The sequence below is a fragment of the Oryzias melastigma genome, unplaced genomic scaffold, assembly GCF_002922805.2.
Source record: "Oryzias melastigma strain HK-1 unplaced genomic scaffold, ASM292280v2 sc00344, whole genome shotgun sequence".
Classification (NCBI taxonomy): domain Eukaryota; kingdom Metazoa; phylum Chordata; class Actinopteri; order Beloniformes; family Adrianichthyidae; genus Oryzias; species Oryzias melastigma.
The window spans coordinates 15,859-38,243 of NW_023416942.1; the positions used below are offsets into that span (position 1 = coordinate 15,859).

At 38.6% G+C, this 22,385-nt stretch overlaps 1 protein-coding gene across 2 annotated transcripts; it reads left to right on the forward strand.

Moving 5' to 3' along the window:
- The first annotated feature begins 556 nt into the window (after positions 1 to 556).
- lrrc8c (leucine rich repeat containing 8 VRAC subunit C) lies at positions 557 to 21,274 on the forward strand. Of its 2 annotated transcripts, none has more exons than XM_024262003.2 (3): positions 557 to 966; positions 7,949 to 8,094; positions 17,118 to 21,274. In XM_024262003.2, the coding sequence occupies exons 2-3, from the start codon at positions 7,957 to 7,959 to the stop codon at positions 19,365 to 19,367; spliced, it is 2,388 nt and encodes a 795-aa protein (XP_024117771.1). In that variant the 5' UTR covers positions 557 to 966; positions 7,949 to 7,956; the 3' UTR covers positions 19,368 to 21,274. The 2 variants fall into 2 exon arrangements, with proteins under 2 accessions (XP_024117771.1, XP_024117772.1); XM_024262004.2 differs by having other exon boundaries at positions 7,952 to 8,094.
- Positions 21,275 to 22,385: the final 1,111 nt, after the last annotated feature.

The window sequence follows — 22,385 nt, forward strand, 5'->3', positions numbered from 1 at the left end:
AGGATTTTGGAGGAAGTTCTGTCCATGAAGATCTTCACTTCCTTGTCCCAGCTGACATCTGGATCAGAACCATACGGCTGGACATTACCCAGATTGATGGAGGTTTTTATGTAGCAGAGGGAAGATTTACGCTAGAAAGACACAGAGCTATCAGAATCAGACAGGGGGTGGGGGACCAGGGTCGGGGGTACTCAGCTCAGCTCCAAAAGCCACGCCCCCTCAGAGGAGATTTTGGAAAGAGGCTTCAGATCAACATGAAAAAAAATGCTTTTTAAGACATTTAGGTTGCAGGATTTTGATTAAAAACTTCATAATCATAATTAAATCAATACCGGAAACGTTTTTTTGTTTTTGTTTTTTTTTGTAGAAAATGTCATTGGGGGAATTTAAGGAGTGCAAAAATAAAAAAGTGACAATTTTCTAACAAAATAAATATAGTAATATGATATTAAATGGTTGGATATACATATATTTTTTCAATCATTTTATTTTTAATGGCCTTCCACTCTAGTGTTCTCATTTGCCAGCTTTTCAAACTCTTTACCCCCTCCCAGCCCCCAAATAAAATCTTCTAGCTCCGCCCCTGGATTAAATGATATTGTTTAAAAAAAATCAATTAAATATAGACTATAAATATATATAGCGTATTTTGATATGTATTAGTGGTCGATGGTGACTCGACTGAAACTTTATCTCATGAATCTCATTGATTCGGTGAGAGAAGCGCTTCTCCCGGCGGTCACGGCGCATGGATCAGGCCGTCCTCAGGAGCGCTTCTCGGCAAATAGCAGCCGTCTGCAGGGGGGGTGTTCCCGGTACAGTCCACGCCCCTGAGGCTCGGAGCTGGCTGCACGCTGAGGATCCGGGAAGGCTGCTTGCTGACCGGAGACGAAGAGGACGCTCTCTCTCCACCACAGACCTTCACCGCAGGAGAGCGCGCGGCGCAGATCCACGCGGTCACGCACGGTGAGTCTGAACCCCACGCACCCCGGGATCGGTGTGTCCTCCAGAGGGGCTCCAGGCGGTGATGGACGGACTTCACCCCCCGATCCCCGTTAGGTCAAGATGAGGGAAAGTAACGGCAGCTCTGCGCACGTTCACCGCTTCTGTCAGCGCAGAGTTTGTGCGCAGTTCTGCTGTGACTCATGGAGCCGCGGGGTTTGGGGCTTTCTTTGTTTGACTGGAAAAAGTCTAAGTTAAAAAAAAAGAAAAGAAAAAGAACCCGCGCGCGTCCTGCAATGCGGCTTGTGTTTTTCCACGCCGCCTCTCACAGGACTGTGGGTGTTTTCCCAGCATGTCTGTTCTGGGACAAATGGGATTCAGACGAGTTTCCTGTCAGGAAGGGACCAGGATGTGGCCCGGTCAGCTCCTTTCATGGGCTGACTCATCCACAAGGACAGGATTTTTCCTTCAGATTAGTGCAATGACTGCAGGCTTCTTCTGAACTGGTGTTTGATGTTTATTCACATGTGAACTGCCAAACTGGACATTTTTACAGACATTGAACAGAATCTCTACAGCAGGGGTTTCAAACTCAATCACACTGGGGGCCAAAATCCAAAACACACATTAGGTCACGTTTATTGAACACTAAAACAAAATTTTTAAAACTTTAAAGAGGCTCTACCATGAAAATTCTACTTTTAGAGCTTTTAAGTGCATTTAATGTTCATTCTTCTCAAGAACCCCAAAGCGGCGTTTTGATCCGTTCGTGCATTTAAGAGTAATCCTCTAAAAACCTGCACTGTCTGCAGCAGCCCCTCCCATACCCACGAAAACGAGCAGGTGGAATCGTGCTGATGTCAGCATGATGTGAACCGCCCCCTCCAGGAAGAATCTTTGCTGCAAGCTCCGCCCCAGACTACAACGAAAACACACCCACGTTCTCCGCGGAGCTGTGGTACTGAGGTAGTTATTCCCTGCCGCCAGAATCTGTCTCCTTCCTAACCACCTTCCTGTACCAGGAACCGCTCTCTGACCCATCTTTCAATGTAGTCTCGCTTAGTTTCCAATCAGACTGAACTTCTGTTCCCTCTGAGATTCTTCAGTCTGAATATCAAAACGAACCGAGAGCGGAACAACTGAACCAAAACAGCCACCGTACCCGACAGTCACGTGGTGTAAACATGTTAGAAATGAGGTGATCGATGAACCGCGGACAAATGTAGAGCTTTGGTTATCCAAAAGGAAATAATTGTTCCAACTGTTTACTTATTTATTTTAACACCAGCACACGCGGGCTGCTGCGGTGACGTCATCTTAAAGCTCTATTGTAGTTCCAACAGAATTCTCTTCAAAACAATGTCATAACGATGAGACACGGAAACTCATTCAAATGTGGTCGGATGAATCCATGCTCAATAAAACAACTTTTAACGTGATCCACATTGATTCTACCAACAATCTACACGTCACAAACACTTGTTAGCGTGTGTAGCTGTAGCTGTAGCTGTAGCGTCTCCAGTCACCGTCATGCAGGATTTCTCCGCGGTACCAAAGCTGCAGTAACAGACGTTCAAAATCCATCTCAAAATACAAAGTTTGAATAAAGGAAAAATCCTGGCAAGCATTTACAGACCGCAGAGCATCCATCTTTCTCTTCTGGTTTGACCCGCCCCCATAGCTGCTGGCCAATGACTGAAGAGATCTTCAGTCACGTGGTTTTGTTTAGAAAGTATGGTCACGCTGCGGAGGCTCGGGGAGGCTCAGAAATCGAGTCGTATCCTTGTATTAAAACGGTCCACAAAATGACTCATATTTCATAAAAAAAATGTTTTTTAGTGTTCCCAATGTAATTCATGATCATATATATGAATGTAGTTTACTCTGAAAGGCTGAAGAATATCATGGTATGGCTCCTCTAAAACCGTACCTTTTAACATAATTATGAACTAGATATATAGCATTACCTGTGATAATTCTAGTGTGAATGTTGTAAGCTGAATTTGGCTGCTGAAGATGCTGAAATTGACAGCTAAAAAAGCTGAAGCTGATAGCTGAAAATGTTGAAGCTGATAGTTAAAAACACTGAAGCTGATAGCGAGCTGAAATATTAGCTAAATGGCAAATTAGCCTAAAACACTAGAAAAAAAGGTGAACTCTGTATTCAGATGTAAAAAACTTAAAAAAAGAAAGTTAGGTTAGCCAAAGCAGCTAGCATGTATCTGAAAAAATAGATACACTTCAAAATGTCCTAAAAAACTGAAATAAAATGAGCCAAAACAGCTAGCGTGTAGCTGAAATATTATGTAAACTCCAAAACAGCCTAAGAAACAAAAAAAGCCTAAATTAGCCAAAACAGCTTGCATGTTGCTGAAATATTAGCTAAACTCCAAAATACTCCAAAAAGCTTTAAGAATGCCTATTTTTTAAACTTTAAAACTGTAACTTTTTAAAAATAATTAGGAATAATACACAATATTATTTCAGAATAAATCTACTCAAACCTTAAATAACTTTCAATATTTTACTCTCCATAAAAATATATTTTGTCAAAATTATACAAGTTAGAAAAAACTTGCAAGATAACATTGGGCCATTAATAACAATAAAATAAAATGATCCGGAGGGCCGGATATAATAACTTAAAGGGCCGGTTTTGGCCCCTGGGCCTTGACTTTGACATGTGTTTTAAGTAAAGAAATTGGATTGAATTAACGTTATTTCACTTAATAAAACTGAAGTTATTTCTATGTATTTCCAATCACAGACTCAGTACTGACTTGTTTATAAGTTTCCGTGGTTTGTAGCCGTGTGATGGCGTCCAATACAGCTGTCAGATTGTAAATATGTTGTTTTTTTTTTTTAAAGATAAAGGTCGTTACAAACTGGCGACATGAACAGAACGGCAGTAACACGAACAGAAACTCCTGCTTCATCCGAGTCCGCCGGATCGATCTGAGTAAGATAAGTGTTTACTGCACTTATCTGTAATTTGGCTGAATACTCCAGGACCCTTTACGGCCCGTCCTCAGTAGATGGGTCAGAGTAAACATCTCCCTAATGGCTGTTCCAAACCCTTCCTGTTGTTACGACTGTGAGGCGGAAGAATCAATAATGACATTCTGTATAAAAATGCGAGGAGAGTATGAGAAGCTGCACATTTGAAAGCCTACAAGCTTTTAGAAAGTTCCTCAACTCTTGACAGGAGAATTTACCCAGGAGGCCAGGTTTGGCACTTTGGAGCAGCAGATGATCAGCTGCTCATTTTCACGGTCATAAATCAGCGACCCGGACGTGTACTGTGTGCTGCAAATGTCGCGTTGTTTGTGCGTCTGCACAACCTACTGCTGGAGAGACTCTGGAAACAGAATACTTGCCACCATAGCGCTTTTACAGAAGGTGATCAGAGAGAACAGAGCGCGGCATCAGGGAAACGCCTCCCTGGATCAGCTCTTTGCAGGACTTTTAAGGGGTGAATAGCTCCCAGACTGTGCTGCGTGCACACAACCAAAGTGCTGATATTTTTTTTCTTTCAGTCATCCTGTGTGCAGATGTGAGGCCACTGTGTAAACAGACTCGATTCTTCGACAGAATCCAAACATTTCTCAGAGGCTTCTCAAAACATCTCGTTTATGGTTTCATATTGGGCTTCAACATTAGAAGGAATACTTTGTTCATGTGGATGCACTTTTTTGTGTTTAGTTTAGATGGAAGAAGAAAGGCTCTCAAGACATAAGTTTAATGAACTAAAATGTTTAAAAACCTATTTAACAAGTAACTAACAGAACAATCTACAGCAGGGGTGTCAATCCCACAGGGGGCCAAACTCCGAAACACACCTTAAATCACAGGGCGGAGCAGGATAAACATTTGTTGAACACTAAAACTAACATTTTAAAACTTTAAAAACGTAACTTTAACATAATTATGAACTAGATATATAGCATTACCTGTGATAATGCTAATATGAATGCTGTAAAATGAATTTAGCCACTGAAGATGCTAGTGCTGATAGCTGAAAACGCTGAAGCTGATAGCTAAAACCATTGAAGCTGATAGCTGAAAATTCTGAAGCTGATAGCTGAAAATGCTGAAGCTGATAGCTGAAAATGCTGAAGCTGATAGCCAGCTAAAATATTAGCTAAATGTCAAATAAGCCTTAAAAAAAAAAACTTAGCCAAAACAGCTTGCATGTAGTTGAAAAAATAGCTAAACGTAAAAATATCCTTAAAAAAATGAAAAAGCCTAAATAAGCCAAAAAGCTAGCATGTAGCTGAAACCCCAAAATGGCCTAAACACTCTTAGTAAATGCCAAAATAGTCCAGAAAGCTATCAGAATGACAATTTTTAAAACTTTAAAACTGTAACTTTTTAACATAATTGTATGTAATAAAAAGGCAGGAATATTATTCCAGAATAAATCAACTTGAACATTAAATAATTTTCAATATTTTACTCTCCATTCAAATATATTTCATCAAAATTATACAAGTTAGAAATGAGCGCAAGTTAACATCGGGGCTTTAATAACAATAAAATAAAATTATCCACACAACCAAAAAGAACTACCCGGTGTCCTGGATCCGGCCCCTGCACCTGGACTTTGACACACGTGTCCTAGACCAACTCGATTGACCTTGAATTATTCTCATATTTGATTCACATATATAAAAAAAGATCCGTTCAGTGTGGACCACACCTTCACCCAGCAGTAGTCGGGTTGGTTCCAGCCACTATGTGAGCCTGAAAGGAATTTAGCGGGTTATGAAGATGGATGGACATATTAAAAAGTGCTTCCAACCAACCATCCATTGACTTCATCAGCTCATAACATCAACAATCTTATTTTACTGTGTTTATGGGATTTAACAGCCTCAACAAACTGGATTGTTGAGTTTTTTCAAGCTCACTAAACATTCTTAGATTGTTCTGGTCTTATGGTCAAACCAGAACTACATTTGCAACACTCCGCAACTAAAGTTTTCATGCTAGGGGATTACAGTGAATGCATTACATGCAATTATCTGCTGATATGTGGCTTTTTGTGCACCGCTAAAATCATTTAAGAAAAAACAAATGCTTAGTTCTTAAACTGATCATGCTACCATCCTAGAATTAACTCAAACACTGAGTCAGAAGAAAGGAGGGACATCCTTCACCTTGATGTTCAGCAGAATTAGAGCAAAGACTCAACCTTAAGAAACTTTTAAAAAACCTGTTTAAGAAAAAACATCTAATTTTAAGTCTTGCAAGAAAAATAATTGTATCAAGAATTTTTTTATAGCAACATTTTATTTTAAAGTCTGACTCAATCAATTTTTGATCTATTGTAAAAGTGTTCCCAGTAATTTTTAACTACAAAAAGAAAAAAAAAAACCTCTGTTGTTTTCTAGGACAGTTTCTGTAGAGCCGCAAGAGTTCATCAGAAATTCACCTCTGAGTTGTTATTGTGTGACCGTTGGTATGGAGTAAGCCCGCCTCTACTTCCCAGCATCCATCTGTTTACATGCTCTCCTGACAGCTCACACACTGAAAACTCAGTCGTTGAGTTATTTTTAACCCAACTCTGAGGTTAAAAGGAGACTGACTTATTTCAACTCAGAATAAAAAAAAAACATTAATTGGGTCAAAATGAAACCACTATAACCCCAAAAATTAGTGTTGGTCCAAAAAGTAACCCAAAGATACATCCTAACAAAACCCAAGATTTGGGTTAAAGGAGTATTAAGAGGCAAACAAAAATGATTAACAATATCAGAACTATCCAGCTGTAAACTTTTGATCCAGATTCCAGCTCAGATGATAAAAACAAAGATTTGTCTCCAAGTGGATGCATCAGGACGGAGCGGAGCTGGTGGCGATTGTAGCTTCTGCCTTACTGCTACAAGCTTTTACAAACACTATTTTTTTCCCCGTTTCCTGATTCACAGCAATTTAAAAAAAGAAATGCTATTTTAAGCTTAATTTTCTTTGTATTTGTCCGCCGTCATGAGAAAAGTGCCACAAGAACATATTAAAAACTCCAAAAATCTAATTTTTCCAATTTTTATTGGAGTGGGTCTTTGGGGGAGGGGTGTCAAACTCAATCGCACAGGGGGCCAAAATCCAAAACACACCTTAGGTCGCAGGCTGAACAGGATAAATATTTCTTGAACACACTAAAACTACATTTTTAAAACTTTTAAAACTGTAACTTTTTATTATAATTATGAAATAGATATATAGCATTACCTACAATAATGCTAGTGTGAATGCTGTACCTGAAGTTGGCTGCTGAAGATGCTGAAATTAATGGATAAAAACGCTGATATCAATAGCTGAAAATGCTGAAGTTGATAACTGATAGCCAGCTAAAATATAAGCTAAATGACAAATTACCCTAAAAAAACAAAACAAAAAAAATAGCCAAAATAGCTGGCATGTAGCTGAAAAAATAGCTAAACTTCAAGTTAGCCTAAAAAAACAGAAAAAAGCCTAAATTTGCCACAACAGCTAGCATGTAGCGGAAATATTAGCCAACCTCCAAAATATCCTAAAATCTTAGTAAATGCAAAAATTGTTCAAAAAGCTAGAAGAAATCCAACTTTAAAACTTTAAAAACCGTAACTTTTTAACACAATTATAGATATTATTCCAGAATAAACCTTATCTTAAACCTTAAATAACTTTCAATATTTTATTCTCCATAAAAATATTTTTTGTCAAAATTATACAAATTGAAAATCAGCGCAAGATAACATTAATAACAAAAAATAAAATGATCTGGAGGGCCGGATCCGGCCCCCGGGCCTTGACTTTCACACGTGTCCTAGATTTATTTTACTTGAAATAAGAATTATTGGTAAGACTATTTTTTGGCAGATTTTTTTGCTCATGTAAAAATAAAAAAAAATTGAAATTGTAATAATTGTTGTCTTTTTTCTCTAGGGCGCCTATTTTTGCAGATCAATATTCTGTTGAAACGTGTCTGTTTACCTCCTGACTCCATGCCTCTGCTCTTTCCCAGCAGGCACCATGATTCCTGTAATGGAATTCCGGCAGTTCTCTGAGCAGCAGCCCGCGTTCAGAGTCCTGAAGCCGTGGTGGGACGTCTTCACCGACTACCTGTCTGTAATCATGCTCATGATCGGCGTCTTTGGATGCACCCTGCAGGTCAGGAACCATCTAAAACGGCTGGAGGGAAGCTCAGATGAAGGCAGCTGCTTTGTGAAGTTTTCATTCAGTTTAGCTCAGTGAAAGCCTGCAGGGCAGACTGTCTCATACAACATTACAGACTTTGCCTCTGCACTGGCATCAGGCCAAGACACTAATTCTGGGTTTTTACAACCTGGCATGTGTGCAGCAAAGGAAGCATTCACCCATCAGGGGTTTGACTGTGGAAACATTACCCCACCCTGGCCCTCTTAGTAAACATCAAACCCTTGAGGCCCGGCCTTGACTTTTCTCTCTGTGTGGATGCTGACTTGGCGGCCAAAAATCGCCATATTGGAGGATTATTACTTTAATCCTGGAGATTACACCAAAACACTTGGCTGGAAGTGTATTTTACCAGGCTCAGCCATTGTTTAATACTTTTAATGTAACAGTTTGGAGGCGATGCCCGCACTACCCCCTCATGTAATTATCCAACTTTTATGAGGCCTCCATTTAGTATTTAAAGCAGCACATTCATGCCCTCTGAAACGCCACAGCACACTCTGCTTTCTGTCCAAGGTTTTGATTCCAGTTTTGGTCTTTCGGAGTTTACACAAACATTCTTTCTCCTTTTTCAGGCTCTTCCTGTTTACAAGTAGCTGTGGCTTTTCACACTATATGTATTAGCAGTAAAAAACAACACAGGTTACCAGGGGCCTCAAAGGTTTTGAAAGTCGGAGGTTACAAAGACGAGGCTTTGACTGGTTGACTCCCACTACTTCATCAGCTGAACGCTACATTGTGAATTAAAGGGTAACCAAACAGGGCAGTGAGACACCGATTTCATTCTCAGCCCTGATTTGAAAAAATGCCAAAAGGGGGCGGGGCTAGTTTAGGCGGACTGAGCGGTGGAGGTGTGGCTTGGACCCACGATTGACAGTTCGGTTAGCTTTATGTAACGTACGCTGGGTCTTTAATATGGAGAGGGGTACCAGGCAAAGTGATGCAAGTTTCCCCACAGAACTGTGGAGGTTGAGGATTTTTCGCCTCCCCCTTCTCTTGAGCCCGGCGCTTATGGTCCAGAAACTTATCGTTTTGAGACGCTGGCTCAAGACGCTGCTTTTGCAATGGCGGACAGCAGGGCCGGTGGTGCAGCTAAAGGTTTGCTGGTCCAAAGGGGACCCATGTCTGAGAGTGGTAAAATGCAGCTAGGATCAAAGCTAATGAAGGCTAACAAATTAAACAAACAATCCAGAGTGAAACGATTATTGCAAATCATCACCAGCATGGAGTTCGCTTAATTTGATGCCAATTGCCTAATTTCCAAGCCCACTGGAAAGTTGTACAAGCCAGTAGCTTTTTAACAACTGAAGGCACCCACAAGGATTGAAAGGTGGAGCCTCAGAGATAAAGGAAAAAAAACTCATGAAAATAAGTCAAATTTCACAAATGATTTGTTCTTCTGTGTGCCAAAGTAATATATGATCACATGTATGAATATAGTTTTTTTTCTGAAAGAATAGCATGGTATAGGCCCTTTATTTTTGAGTCCAGCTCACATGGACTTTTTACGAGGTACAAAATGAAACTTTTGTTCAACATTTGAGGCATCTGGGTTAAAACTGGCAAACTTTATTTATTTATTTAATTTAACCTTTATTAATCAAGGCAAAACAGTTTAAAAGGTAACCAAACCCTGAATCAACTTTTTTTTTGCTGTTGACCTCTTTGACCCTTGTGCTCTTAAGGGGTCCAGATGACCCCACCCTTACGTTGATGTATGATCGCTGCCATAACAAAGATGGACATGGTTTTATGTCTGCCACGGACAACAGTGAAGATAAAAAAAATCTTGAAAAAAACAATTCAGCGCGCTGTCTTTTGGGGTCCAGATGACCCCACTTTTAATGCAAAGATGCCTGGGATAGAACAAATAAGTAATGGGACTTTCAAAGTGCTGTCTGTTAGTTATTGCCAAATTTTTGACAAATTAAAGTACATTTGTTTCATTCTTGTAAATATAGTCAAATTAAAGCTGAATTTCATGATTGGTCAAACCATTCAAGTCCCACTTCATGATCTGCAGCTCCAGTAATGATAACAGTCCTGTTCCCAAGCCCCGCACCTCTGACTGGATTTTCACATTTCAGCTTTGGGTGGAGTCAGCCTCCAACTTCTCTGTTTGGTCACCCTTTAAGAACCATGCTCTTATATTCAGCTGTGGAATGGCAAAAGGCAAAACCTTTGTTATAAAGTTACAAAGGTTATTGCTAATGCGTTCATCTCTCCTTGTGTTCCACGGTTCCATTCTCTGAGACTAAATATATGTTGGAATCATAACAAAGTACCTAAAATAAATGTACAATGTCAAATGTGTTCAAACGAATCACAAAGTGTGAAAAAGTTGTAAGTTCTACCTTTGATGGAAATAAAACTTCTGATGAACAATCTGCCTTGGAAAAATAAAAAGTAAACTAAAAATAAACACAAATGAACAAATAACTGTTCACCTCCATGATGCAATAGTTGTAAACCGCTTGCAAGAAGATGAATTAGTCATTTCCTGCCTGATGTTTTGAGTCTCTCATGATGTTGTGGAGTCGTTTTGGTTCGTCTTCCTTACAGATTAGATTATTGAGGCTTTTAGTCATTTGTATAGCTCTCTTCAAAGTTTCACAGCAGCATTCTAAGTGGGTCAATGTGGCCAGAGTCTTAAAACCCAATTATGACTCATCTGCTGTGACTTAAAGAAGTCAGTGTGGTGTTTTAAGGATTGCGCTGCTGCAGGACGCTGTGTCATCGGGAGCTGTCGGAGACTGACCTCAGTTCACTGGTTAACAGGAAAGTTGAATTTTCTAAAACATTTAAATCTTTACTTTTAGATGGTTTAAGCAGTTTAGCCTGAGTGTAAAGATGAAGAGGACTGTGCAGAGAGCGGAGCATCTGATGGAAATTATAGACTCTTCCACCATTAAAAGTACATCTAAGACTCTCCCTGGCTTATATGTGGCTGGAGTCATCTTTTGACTGGAGCCCACATGTCAAAGCCAGATCATTTTACTTTATTTTTTATTTATGGCCAGATGTTTTCTTCTAATTTGTATCATTTTAACCAAATATGTTTTCATGGAGAGTAAAATATTGAAAGTTATTTAACGTATACGTTGATTTATTCTTCAATAATATTCCTGTCTTTTAATTATCATAATTATGTTAAAAAGTTATGGTTTTAAAGTTTTAAAAACTGGCATTCTGATAGCTTTTTGGACTTTTTTGCATTTACTAAGATTTTTAGGCTGTTTTGGAGTTCAGCTAATATTTTTGCTGGCTATCAGCTTCAGCGTTTTCAGCCATTAGCTTCAGGGATTTCAGCTATCAGCTTCAGCCTTTTTAGCTATCATTTCAGCATCTTCAGTGGCCAAATTTGGCTTACAGCATTCACACTAACATTATCGCAGGTAATGGTACATATCTAGTTTATAATCATGTAATAACAAGTTATGGTTTTAGAGTTTGAAATATTTTGTTTCAGAGTGTTTAATAATTGTTTATTCTGTCTGGCCCGTGACCTAAGGTGTGTTTTGGATTTTTCCCCCCTGTACAAGAGGATGTATTTATTTTTAAAATGGACTAGAAACTCATTACATTATGATAATAAATGTCCCCTTCTCTGTGCAAATTTACTGTTTGCCACAGCTGAACCCCTGAAATAGGCTGGCTCCTATCTTTAGGGGAGCATGACAGGAAACCTCCTCTGGAATGTGCCGCAGTGCTTCTGATGGACCAACCACAGCATGGTCACCACTGAGGGAGAGAAGAGGTGTGGCACCTGAAGGCTTTTAGCCAAACAACTCCACTTTAGTCTTTTTGTGTGAGATGAGCTGATTCTATTTTAGATATTTCAACATGTTAACACTTTAGTAATCTCACCATCCAGCCAATCAGTCTCTTCAGTTTATTTTTTAGTAGTGCTGTCAATGGATTAAAGCATTTATCAGATTAATTAAACTTTTAGGTTGCGATAAATCACAATTAGTCACAATGTGTTGAGGTATATTTTATGACAATATGCAGCTTTTGAACAATATCAGGTCAGGAAGAAATTCTTTCTTCATTTTTATGGTCTGAATGTTTACATCTATAAAGTGTTAACTCAGAAGTGCAATTTGTGTGTATAAAACACATCGACAGTTAGATAAGCAGAACTCTAAATACTTTTATGTCTGCAGTATTACTCCAAGAAAACATAGATGCTGACATACAGCCATAAGAAACAAACATTGTGTTTCTGCATGTTAAATGATCAGGGTGAATACTCAGTTCTGATTGGCCGCTGGGTGTGGATTAGGGCTTACACAATTAGTCGACTAATCAATAACTAATCGACTATTAAAATAGTCGACGACTAATTTAATAGTTGATTAATCGTTACTTTATAATAAATAAAGTCAGAATGTAGTAAAGTTGAACAAAGTTGTGAGCGTTCAGCACCAAAAAATGCACTTTTTTTATTATTTGAGTCAGTGAGGCCAAAAGGTTGTTTTTAGTAAAGATTAGTTCCTTGTTTCAGATGCCGACCTCATTAGAGAGATCAGGAATATACTTTCCATCAAACTCATTTTGACAGGTGACCTTTGACCCAATATGCCCTTTGTATATAAAACTGATATTAAATTGTTACTTCATCTTGAGGGGCGGGGCATCTGTCAGAAGGAGTTTGATGGGAAGTATATTCCTGATCTCTCTCTTATTTGATGTAATAATCTTGTTTTTAATCCCATAACTAATAAAGAACAGAGGCTGGACGATTCATTAACAGATTAATAAACTATCATTTTAATTGTCTTAATTTGTAGTTAGTTTAAAGCTAATGATGGTTAAGATGTGTGCACTCTGTGGAAGCCTAAACCGGAGGAAGACGGACGCTTCAACGAGTGTTATTAATTAACAATCATAAATATTAACGGGTTAATTTTTTTTAATCCTTGTGCTCTCTTCTGGGGTCCAGATGACCCCACCCTTACAATGATGTGTGATCCCTCCCATGACAAAGGTGGACAGGATTTAATCTCTGCCACGGACACCATTGAAGATAAAAAACACTTGGAAAAAAAAAGTTCAGTCTTGTGGGGTCCAAATGACCCCACTTTAATGTAAACATGCCTAAGATAGCACAAGGGTTAATCAATGGCATGTGTTAAAACTAGAGCTCATCCACAGCGGGCATTAGAACACTTTCTGTTTTTTTTTCCTACTTATACCATGGTTAATTACAAAAGAAATAAATATTCCGTCCGTTTTTTGTACTTTAATCTTGTTAACAAGAAAAAATAAAAGTATCACAGTCAATTTTTTCAGGTTTACGATTAATTAGTTATTTATTTTAAATCAATTCTCGGCAGTTAATATTAAAGCCACAGTTTGGGAACTCGCACGAGGATTTATGCATCAATCAGCTTGTCACTGAATCTGGTTTCAAACCATCAACCTTTTAGTTTACAAGTGTAGTCAGTCTCCCGTCTACACAGACATTTCACAAACGTCTCGTTTCTTCTGGTTTGTTTATGTTTTTACATCCACATTGTCCTGAGTTTAGTGGCTCCAGTGATGTCTCAAAAGTAGGTCATGCTGTACAAAACTGGGCTCTGCTTCAGAAACACTTTCAGGGAGAACCCGCTCCTGATCCACTTCCCCTCATCCGTTCTGCTTCTGGGTTTTGTATCCGGGCTCGATCTGCACAGAATTGACAAACTGATGCACCTTATGGTTGTTTCCTATCTGGTAATAGAACGTTGTTGCCCGAGGGCAGAAAAGCTGGAGCTCCTTCTCGTCTGCTTCTTCTGAAAACACACTCGTAAACATTTGAACAGTGGTGCTGCTGCTGCTGCCATAAATGCAAACACATTATTCAGATTACTACCTCGTATACAGAATATGGTCTTAATTAAGATGATGGTGTGGATGGAAAGAGTTTTTTTCCAGGCATCCTGTATTTTTTTTAGAACTTCTGTTGTTCTTCTATATTTAGATTAAACATATTTTTCCTGTAATTCCTTTTAAACAATTAGTATTTATTTAGTTTTCTAAATGTACATTAGCATGTAACAGAGTCTGTGGAGCCTGTCGGTGCTGCGATTTATATACTGCCTTTTTCTGATTATCCTCAAAACGGCTGTAAAGTTTCTGCTGATTACAAAAACTGCCAACTGTTTTTGTTTGTAGAAATTGGTTCATTGCACTTCCCAAATTTATGATGTCTTTTCCCTTCATTTAAAACAGACAATTGGCAGCGTTGTCCACAGAACTCAGTTTCTTTGAGCCCTCTGTGGGATAATCAAAATCTAAAGTGAGCTGTGTCAATGCTGGATTTTTCTCATGGGACCAAAACTAATTTAACCTTTTTTGGGGAAAAGAAAATCAGCTAAATGTCTTTTTTATGGAGCTTTCACAAATCAAGAATGTGACTAAATCTGTAGCAGTTTTAAGCTGCATAAGTGAAGAACATTTTACTTCTAAATTTTATAAATGTTATACACACTTTCCATTCAATCAACATGCCAAGTCATAAAAATCCGTGGCTTCAGGCTTATGTGTTCACTGCTACTTAATCTAACAAAGGATAAATCATTTATAGGGTTATATATTTGCATTTTGTTGTTTTTAAACAATGTCTTGATATCTAAATCAGCTTTGTATTTGTGTGCTTTTATATATATATAAAAAAACTGCAAGTACAGACCAATTTAGTGCTATTTCTAAATCTGTTTGTCCTTGTGTATAAAAGCTTTTTTGGTTTTCTGTCTTGAATAATACTTTTTCATGTTCTCGTCATATCACAAAAACACACACAAGTGTGTTTGTGTACTCACTGATGTAGAAACAGAACTTTAAAAAAAGCTTTAGACTTTTGGCGGCATGGTTTCCTAAAAACTAATCAGCCTCTTTCTCCAGCCATCAACCAATCATCACGCGGCCTCTCACTTGCCAATTAGACTGCAGAATGTCACACGGATTCTTTCAAAAGAGAAGTTAATTTTCTATTTCCAAAACATGACATTACTTCTTGTTGTCTTGTCATCATGATGAACATGCTGTCATGACTGCAGAAAAGTGAGCTGCAAAAAAAAGTGTACTTAGAGTTCTTTCTGGTAACAGCAACCAAACATGACGGTAACCACAGAGGAATTGAGCTCCATAGAGCAGAACCTCTCGTTTTCAGTGTCATGCTCTCATGTGAAATCCATTATGCACAAAACAATGAAATGTCCTCACCTGAATATGAATTCTTCCCAAGAAACAGAAAAAACAAAAAAGTTTTTTGTTGTTTATGTTCATCTCCTTCCTACCTATTCTTTCAAATAAACAAAAAAATTTAAATAATTTTGCAAGAATTCTAGTCTAAAATCGGCTGTTTTGGACTTATTCCCCCGAGGCAAATTGATCAAATTTCCACATTCAGTCATGGAACAATGAACAAAGACACACTGAGAAGATCTGGCTGACATTTCTGGAATTTTTGAAAAAATACTTCTGTTTTGACTCCTCCTATTGGTCTAATACTTGGAGCTTCAGAGACGTGTAACTCCAGAATGGCTGATGTTTTGTCTGAAAACACACATACTGTATGTTCTAGGGATGCAACGTCTCCCTTTCCCTACGACTCAATTCAATACTCAATTTTGGGTCACAGTTTTGTTTCGGTTCAATATACAATTTGTTTATTACATACCAACAAAAAAACAAAAACTTAAGAAGAATCACATTTTTTAATTATGATAATATTGTTATGAACAAAAATAAAAACAAACTTTTTTTTTCTAGGACATAGTTTCTGCAGAGCAGCAGGAGTTCATCAGAAATTCTCCCCTGAGTTCTGGGCGGGACTGTTGGTGTGGACTAAGTCCGCCCCTACATCCCATCATTTCTTTGTTTGCACGCTCTCCCGCTAGCTTACAACCCCAACTTAACATTACCGGTGCAAGAAAATTGCGAGGAATGTTGCAGCTATCCAGCCGAACAGTTTTGATCCAGATTCCAGCTCAGACGAGGAAAACAAAGATGTACATGCAAATGGAGTGGAGCAGGAAACTCTTGGCTTGCCATTGTAGCTTCATAGCTACAATTTTTTTTCAAACTGTATTTTTTTTTATCTGCTTCTGACTCACAACAATCTTGAATAAAGAAATATTCAGAAATGCACCTTTTATCTTAATCTTCTTGATATGTGTTCTCCGTCATGAGAAAAATGCCACAAGAACATGTTAAAAACAACAAAGATATACCGGTATATATTTTTTTCATTGGAGTGGGTCTTTAATTTTCTTATGAGCGAGTAACAGTGGAGAAAAACCTTTCAGTTGGCTTATACTAAGCCTGGTTCATTGTAGTAAAACAATAAATAAGTAATAAATTTGGCACCATACATGTATGACATTTCAGTTTTACCCTAGAACACATTCGCTATGAAAAGTTACTTCATCACTTTTGCCTGGTGATTTTTACCCAGTATAATATACCCAATAAAAAATATCTGTCATAAAAATAGATCAAAATATGACAAGACAGAATGACTTAGGGTAGTTTTCTATTTTTTTAACAGTGGTTTATGGGTTTATAAAAGAGAATGGAAAAAAAACAAAACAGGAAGATCCTGAAAAACAAGCTTGAAAATGACTGAAAAATTAGGAATTTGAAAACAAAAAAATTCCTATAAATATATAAACTGGAGACTTGGCCTTTGGTCCACCCATTCCTGAGACATGTGAGACTTTACTCAGGGACCAATGACACTTAGAAAAATGCAACATCCTTAAAATCATGTAAATACTTCTGCTCGGGTGAAAATCACCCGGCGATAGTCCTCTATGGGTTAAACATACTGGTGTGCAGCATGGATGCAAAAATACATTTTCCCCACAATTCAATTGTGTTATAAACAATGCCACTGAGAATTGTGGCATCCCTATTATGTACATATCTTTCTTTGTTGTCTTATCTTTGTACAATTGCTAATTTTCTCATTTCTTGCATTTTTGTTTTAGGTAATGCAAGACAAAATCATTTGCCTTCCTCAGAGAACATCATCCCTCTCACAGAACAGCAGCGAAGTGGAGCTGAAGTCACTGTTACACATGCAGCCCAACGCCTCATCGGGACTTAGAGAAATGTCAGGCCTAAAAACTCATCTGGATCTTCAGCAATACAGTTTCATCAATCAGATGTGTTACGAGAAGGCTCTGCATTGGTATGCCAAGTACTTTCCTTATTTGGTTCTCATTCACACGCTTGTTTTCATGGTGTGCAGCAACTTCTGGTTCAAATTTCCGGGGTCCAGCTCTAAAATAGAGCATTTCATCTCAATGCTTGGGAAATGCTTTGATTCTCCCTGGACCACACGAGCGCTGTCCGAGGTGTCCGGGGAAAATCCAGAGGAGAAGGAGCATAAGAAGAGTGGGACGTCTCGGTCCAGCAGTGTTGTGTCACCTGGGGAGCCCATTCTAGAGAGGACACAGTCATTACGGTCCATCCCTGAGAAGATAGTTGTTGACCAGCCATCAGCAAGTGTCCTTGATAAGAAAGAGGGAGAACAAGCAAAAGCTCTTTTTGAAAAAGTGAAGAAGTTTCGACTGCATGTGGAAGAAGGGGACCTTCTCTATCTTATGTATGTGCGGCAGACGGTTTTCAAGGTGGTCAAGTTCCTCGTGATCATTGCCTATAACAGCTCTCTGGTCAATAAAGTTCGGAACAGAGTACGCTGTGAAGTTGAGATCCAAGACATGACTGGCTATAAGAATTTTGAATGTAATCACACTATGGCTCATCTGTTCTCTAAGTTGTCTTACTGTTATCTGTGTTTGGTGGCTGTCTATGGACTAACAAGCCTGTACACGTCCTACTGGCTGTTTTACCGCTCATTGAAGGAATACTCCTTTGAGTATGTCCGCCAGGAGACTGGCATCAATGACATCCCAGACGTCAAAAATGACTTTGCTTTCATGCTGCACATGATAGACCAGTATGACCCGCTGTACTCCAAACGGTTTGCAGTGTTTCTCTCTGAGGTCAGTGAGAACAAGCTGAAGCAGCTCAACCTTAACCACGAATGGACTGCAGAGAAACTGCGCCAGAAGCTTCAAATGAACGCCAACAACAGACTTGAGCTTCAGCTGTTCATGCTCCCCGGTTTGCCCGACACCGTATTTGAGCTAACCGAGCTGCAGTCCCTCCGGCTTGAGATCATCAACAACATCACCATACCCGCCTCGGTCTCTCAGCTGGAAGACCTCCAGGAACTGTCGCTTTACCAGTGCTCTCTGAAGTTACACACCACGGCCACCACCTTCCTCAAGGGGAACCTGAAAGTACTCCGTGTGAAATTTGATGACAACAGGGAACTTCCAAACTGGATGTATGGTCTGCGCAACTTAGAGGAGCTCTACCTCACAGGGTCCCTCAGCTCGGATGCCTCCAGGAATATGGTTCTTGAGTCTCTGCGGGAGTTGAAGTCTCTAAAAACACTTTCCCTTCGGAGCAATTTGACAAAGATACCCCAATCGATAGTCGATGTGTCGAGTCATCTGCAGCGATTGTATTTACACAATGACGGCACTAAGCTAGTGATGCTCAACAACCTGAAAAAGATGACCAATCTGATAGATCTGGAGCTGGTGCATTGTGATCTGGAGCGCATTCCACATGCTATCTTCAGCCTGACAAGTTTGCAGGAACTTGATTTGAAAGAGAATAACCTTCGCTCCATAGAGGAAATAGTCAGCTTCCAGCATCTCCGGAAGCTCACTTGCCTCAAGCTGTGGCACAACAGCATCATGTACATCCCAGAACACATCAAAAAACTAGGCAGCCTGGAGCGTCTTTACTTCAGCCACAACAAGATTGAGATACTGCCCTCTCACTTGTTCTTGTGCAACAAACTGCGCTACCTGGATCTCTCCAACAATGACATCCGGTTCATCCCCCCAGAAATCGGAGTCCTGCAGAGCCTGCAGTACTTCTCTGTCACTTGTAACAAAATTGAAAATCTACCAGACGAACTCTTCTTCTGCAAAAAACTCAAAACATTAAAGCTGGGCAAAAACTCCCTGTCTGTATTGTCTCCAAAAATTTCCTACTTAGCTCTGCTGACCTACCTGGAACTCAGAGGGAACCACTTTGAGATGCTGCCGCAGGAGCTCGGTAGCTGTTCTGCTCTGAAGCGTAGTGGCCTTATTGTGGAAGAAATGCTGTTTGAAACTCTGCCTTCAGATGTCAGGGACCAAATGAAGGTAGAGTGAGATGCCTTCCTGTCGCCACAGTGCCTGTGTTTCTTTGTTTCATCAGTAGTTTTTTTTTTTTTTTAGAAAGTCAGGATAACATCCTCGTTTAACGCAGCTTTTGTTTGTAATTATTCTTAAAAAGGAACACATGTCTGTATTGTTTTACTTTGTTTGACAGCGGAAAGCATTGTTTAGCTAGCTACAAATCCAGCCTGATGCTATAGTTCAGCATTTTGGACTGCTTGAATTTTTGTTGTAAATTTCAGGAAAATTCAAAAAGATCTAGAGATTCACAATCATATTAGAGCAATATTAGTATCAGCAAAGATTTACATCTTGTTGTGTTTTTTGACTGATATGAACATTTCTACAAATGCAGGTTTGGATTGCCTTAAAACTACAGATACTGTCAACACATGTGTGCTTCTGCAGCAAACTTCAGATTGGCTGTGTTTTTAAAGGGTGACCAAAGTAGGGAAGTTGGAGGCTGACTCCGCCCACAGCCGAAATTTGATAACAGGACTGTTATCATGACTGAAGTTACAGATCATGACATTGGACCATAGATCGTTATTAAGAACTGGACATAGCAAACGTTGAGGTCTCCCATAGGAAATGCATTACCTCACGAAATCAGGCCAGAGTTCTCACTGTCACTTCCTGATACGTCCACCGCCATATTGCAAACGATTGCAACCTTTCGACAGCGATTATTCTGAGTCGTTCTGAGTCACGTTTTTAGAGGAAGTACTGTCAACCAATCATCAGGGAACTTGTTCCGGCTTGGTTTAAGTCTACACCCCTCCAGCGGAAAGCGACTCGAAGGAATCTGTCAATCACATGTTTGAGGCGGGGCCAGTGGAAGCCACATGCTTTTACTGAGCCATCTGATTGGTCAGTTTTTAACTTGAATAATTGGCAATAAAGTAAAAAAAATAATAAAAAAAATTAGGATTAGAAAGAATGTGTTAAGAAGGAAGCATCAGTGCAAGAATGGTTATTCTGACAATTAAAATGACTGATAAACAACCGTCTGTTTCTCAATGGATGTCAATGCAACCCGCAGTTACTTCCTATTTGGAACTCGGAAGAGGGGGGGGGGCGTGCTAAATCCATTGATGTCAATGCGTGGGACTTAAATGGTTTGACCAATCATGAAATTCAACTGTAATACCTCGTTTCAACCTGTAAGGAGCAGCACGCAGAGGGTTTTTGACTATATTTTCAAGAATTAAACAAGTTTGTTTTAATTTGACAAAAATGCGGCAGTGACCAACAGACAGCACTTTGAAATCCCCATTTATAAAGAGTCAACAGTCAAAAAAAGTTTAATTTTGGGTTTAGTTATTCTTTAAGGTCAATTGAAATCTCACAGATGAAAAGATTTATTTTTTGAGTTCTTGTACGGAAACACTTTGGTGAACTGAGTATAAACTGATTAATACTAAAACAAATGTTGTTGACAGAGAAATACAAGTATCTTGCTGTTATCCTACATAACTGAAAACCATGTTTTTTTTTTTTGGTTTTACATCAAGACATCAGATGACATTTCAACATAAATCCACAATCCTTCATCCCTGCTGAAATCCTTATCTGCACACTAAATAAAGTCAGACTTGAGCTTCTCACACTGTCATTTTTAAACTTTTGGTGTATTTCTCTTGATGTAAAATGTCTACTGATCATATTCTTCCATTAAAAAAGCTACATATCTGGAGCCCTCCGTGTAAATTCTGCCTTATTCTGTCAATTCTGCTTTAAAGGAGGGCTTTCAAATATGTTATTTATGTATCATCTTTATGTTTTATTCAATAGAGTGTTAAGGAAAACCAAAGGGCATATCTTATACAATAGAATGTAAAAACTTGGTTAAAACTGTACTGCATTTCAAAGTGCATTAAACTTAAATAACGTTGCCATAATGGTGTGTTTCTTTTCTACATAATGTAGTAAAAATGTATCACTAATATTATTTGTTTTGTGGTGACGAAAAAGTGTTTAAAAATACTTCAGCCAAAAAAGGTATCCCATTAGTACGTCTCAACCACAGATGCAGCACCTCAGGGTGTGACAGTACACTTTAATGTTTGAGTATTTTTGTGGGAAATCTTTATATATTTTATCTCATCATGATTGAGAGAAAAAATATAAAAATTAAACAGTAAAATAAAAGTCAGTTTGGTTAATTTCTAAAAACATTACCAACTACAGTAAATCATTTCATAACTTTTTTTTATTTTGTGGATTTAATGATGGACTCATAGTTTGCTGCAGGGCTGCCACGATTACTCGACTAATCGACAACTAATCGACTATTAAAATAGTCGACAACTTATTTAATAGTCGATTAGTCGTTACTTTATATTATATGGGATCGGAGTGTAGTAAAGTTGCAAGTTATAATGGCATTCTTCTAACTTTTTGGGGTACTTTGGCATTTATTAAGGTTTTATTAGGCTATTTTGGATTTTAGCTAATATTTCAGCAACATGCTAGCTGTTTTGATTAATTAAGGTTTTTTTTCAGTTTTTTGGGCCAATTTGGAGTTTAGCTAATATTTCAGCTACATGCTAGCTGTTTTGGCTAATTAAAGATTTTTTTCTTTTTCTTTTTTTTTTTTGGCTAATTTGAGATTTAACTAATATTTTACCTGGCTATCAGCTTCACTGTTTTCAACTATTAGCTTCAGTGTTTTTATCTGTCAATTTCAGCATTTTTAGCCATCAGTACTAGCAGAGCAAACTTGAATATTTGATATTAAGTTATGAACCGGCTATTGATAATTCATGTAGAGAAAATGGTATGGTTGAGCCAGGATGGGAGCCACTCCCTTTCAATGTGATGAACTGTTTTTTTTTTCATGTATTATTCCTGATTGCTTGAAATAAATAATTTCATTCATTCATTCATCTTCAGCAGCCAAATTCAGCTTACAGCATTTACACTAGCATTATCGCAGGTATGCTATATAGTATATCTAGTTTTTAGCTAGCTTAAAGCTAATGATGGTTAAAATGTGTGTTGTGTGTTGCG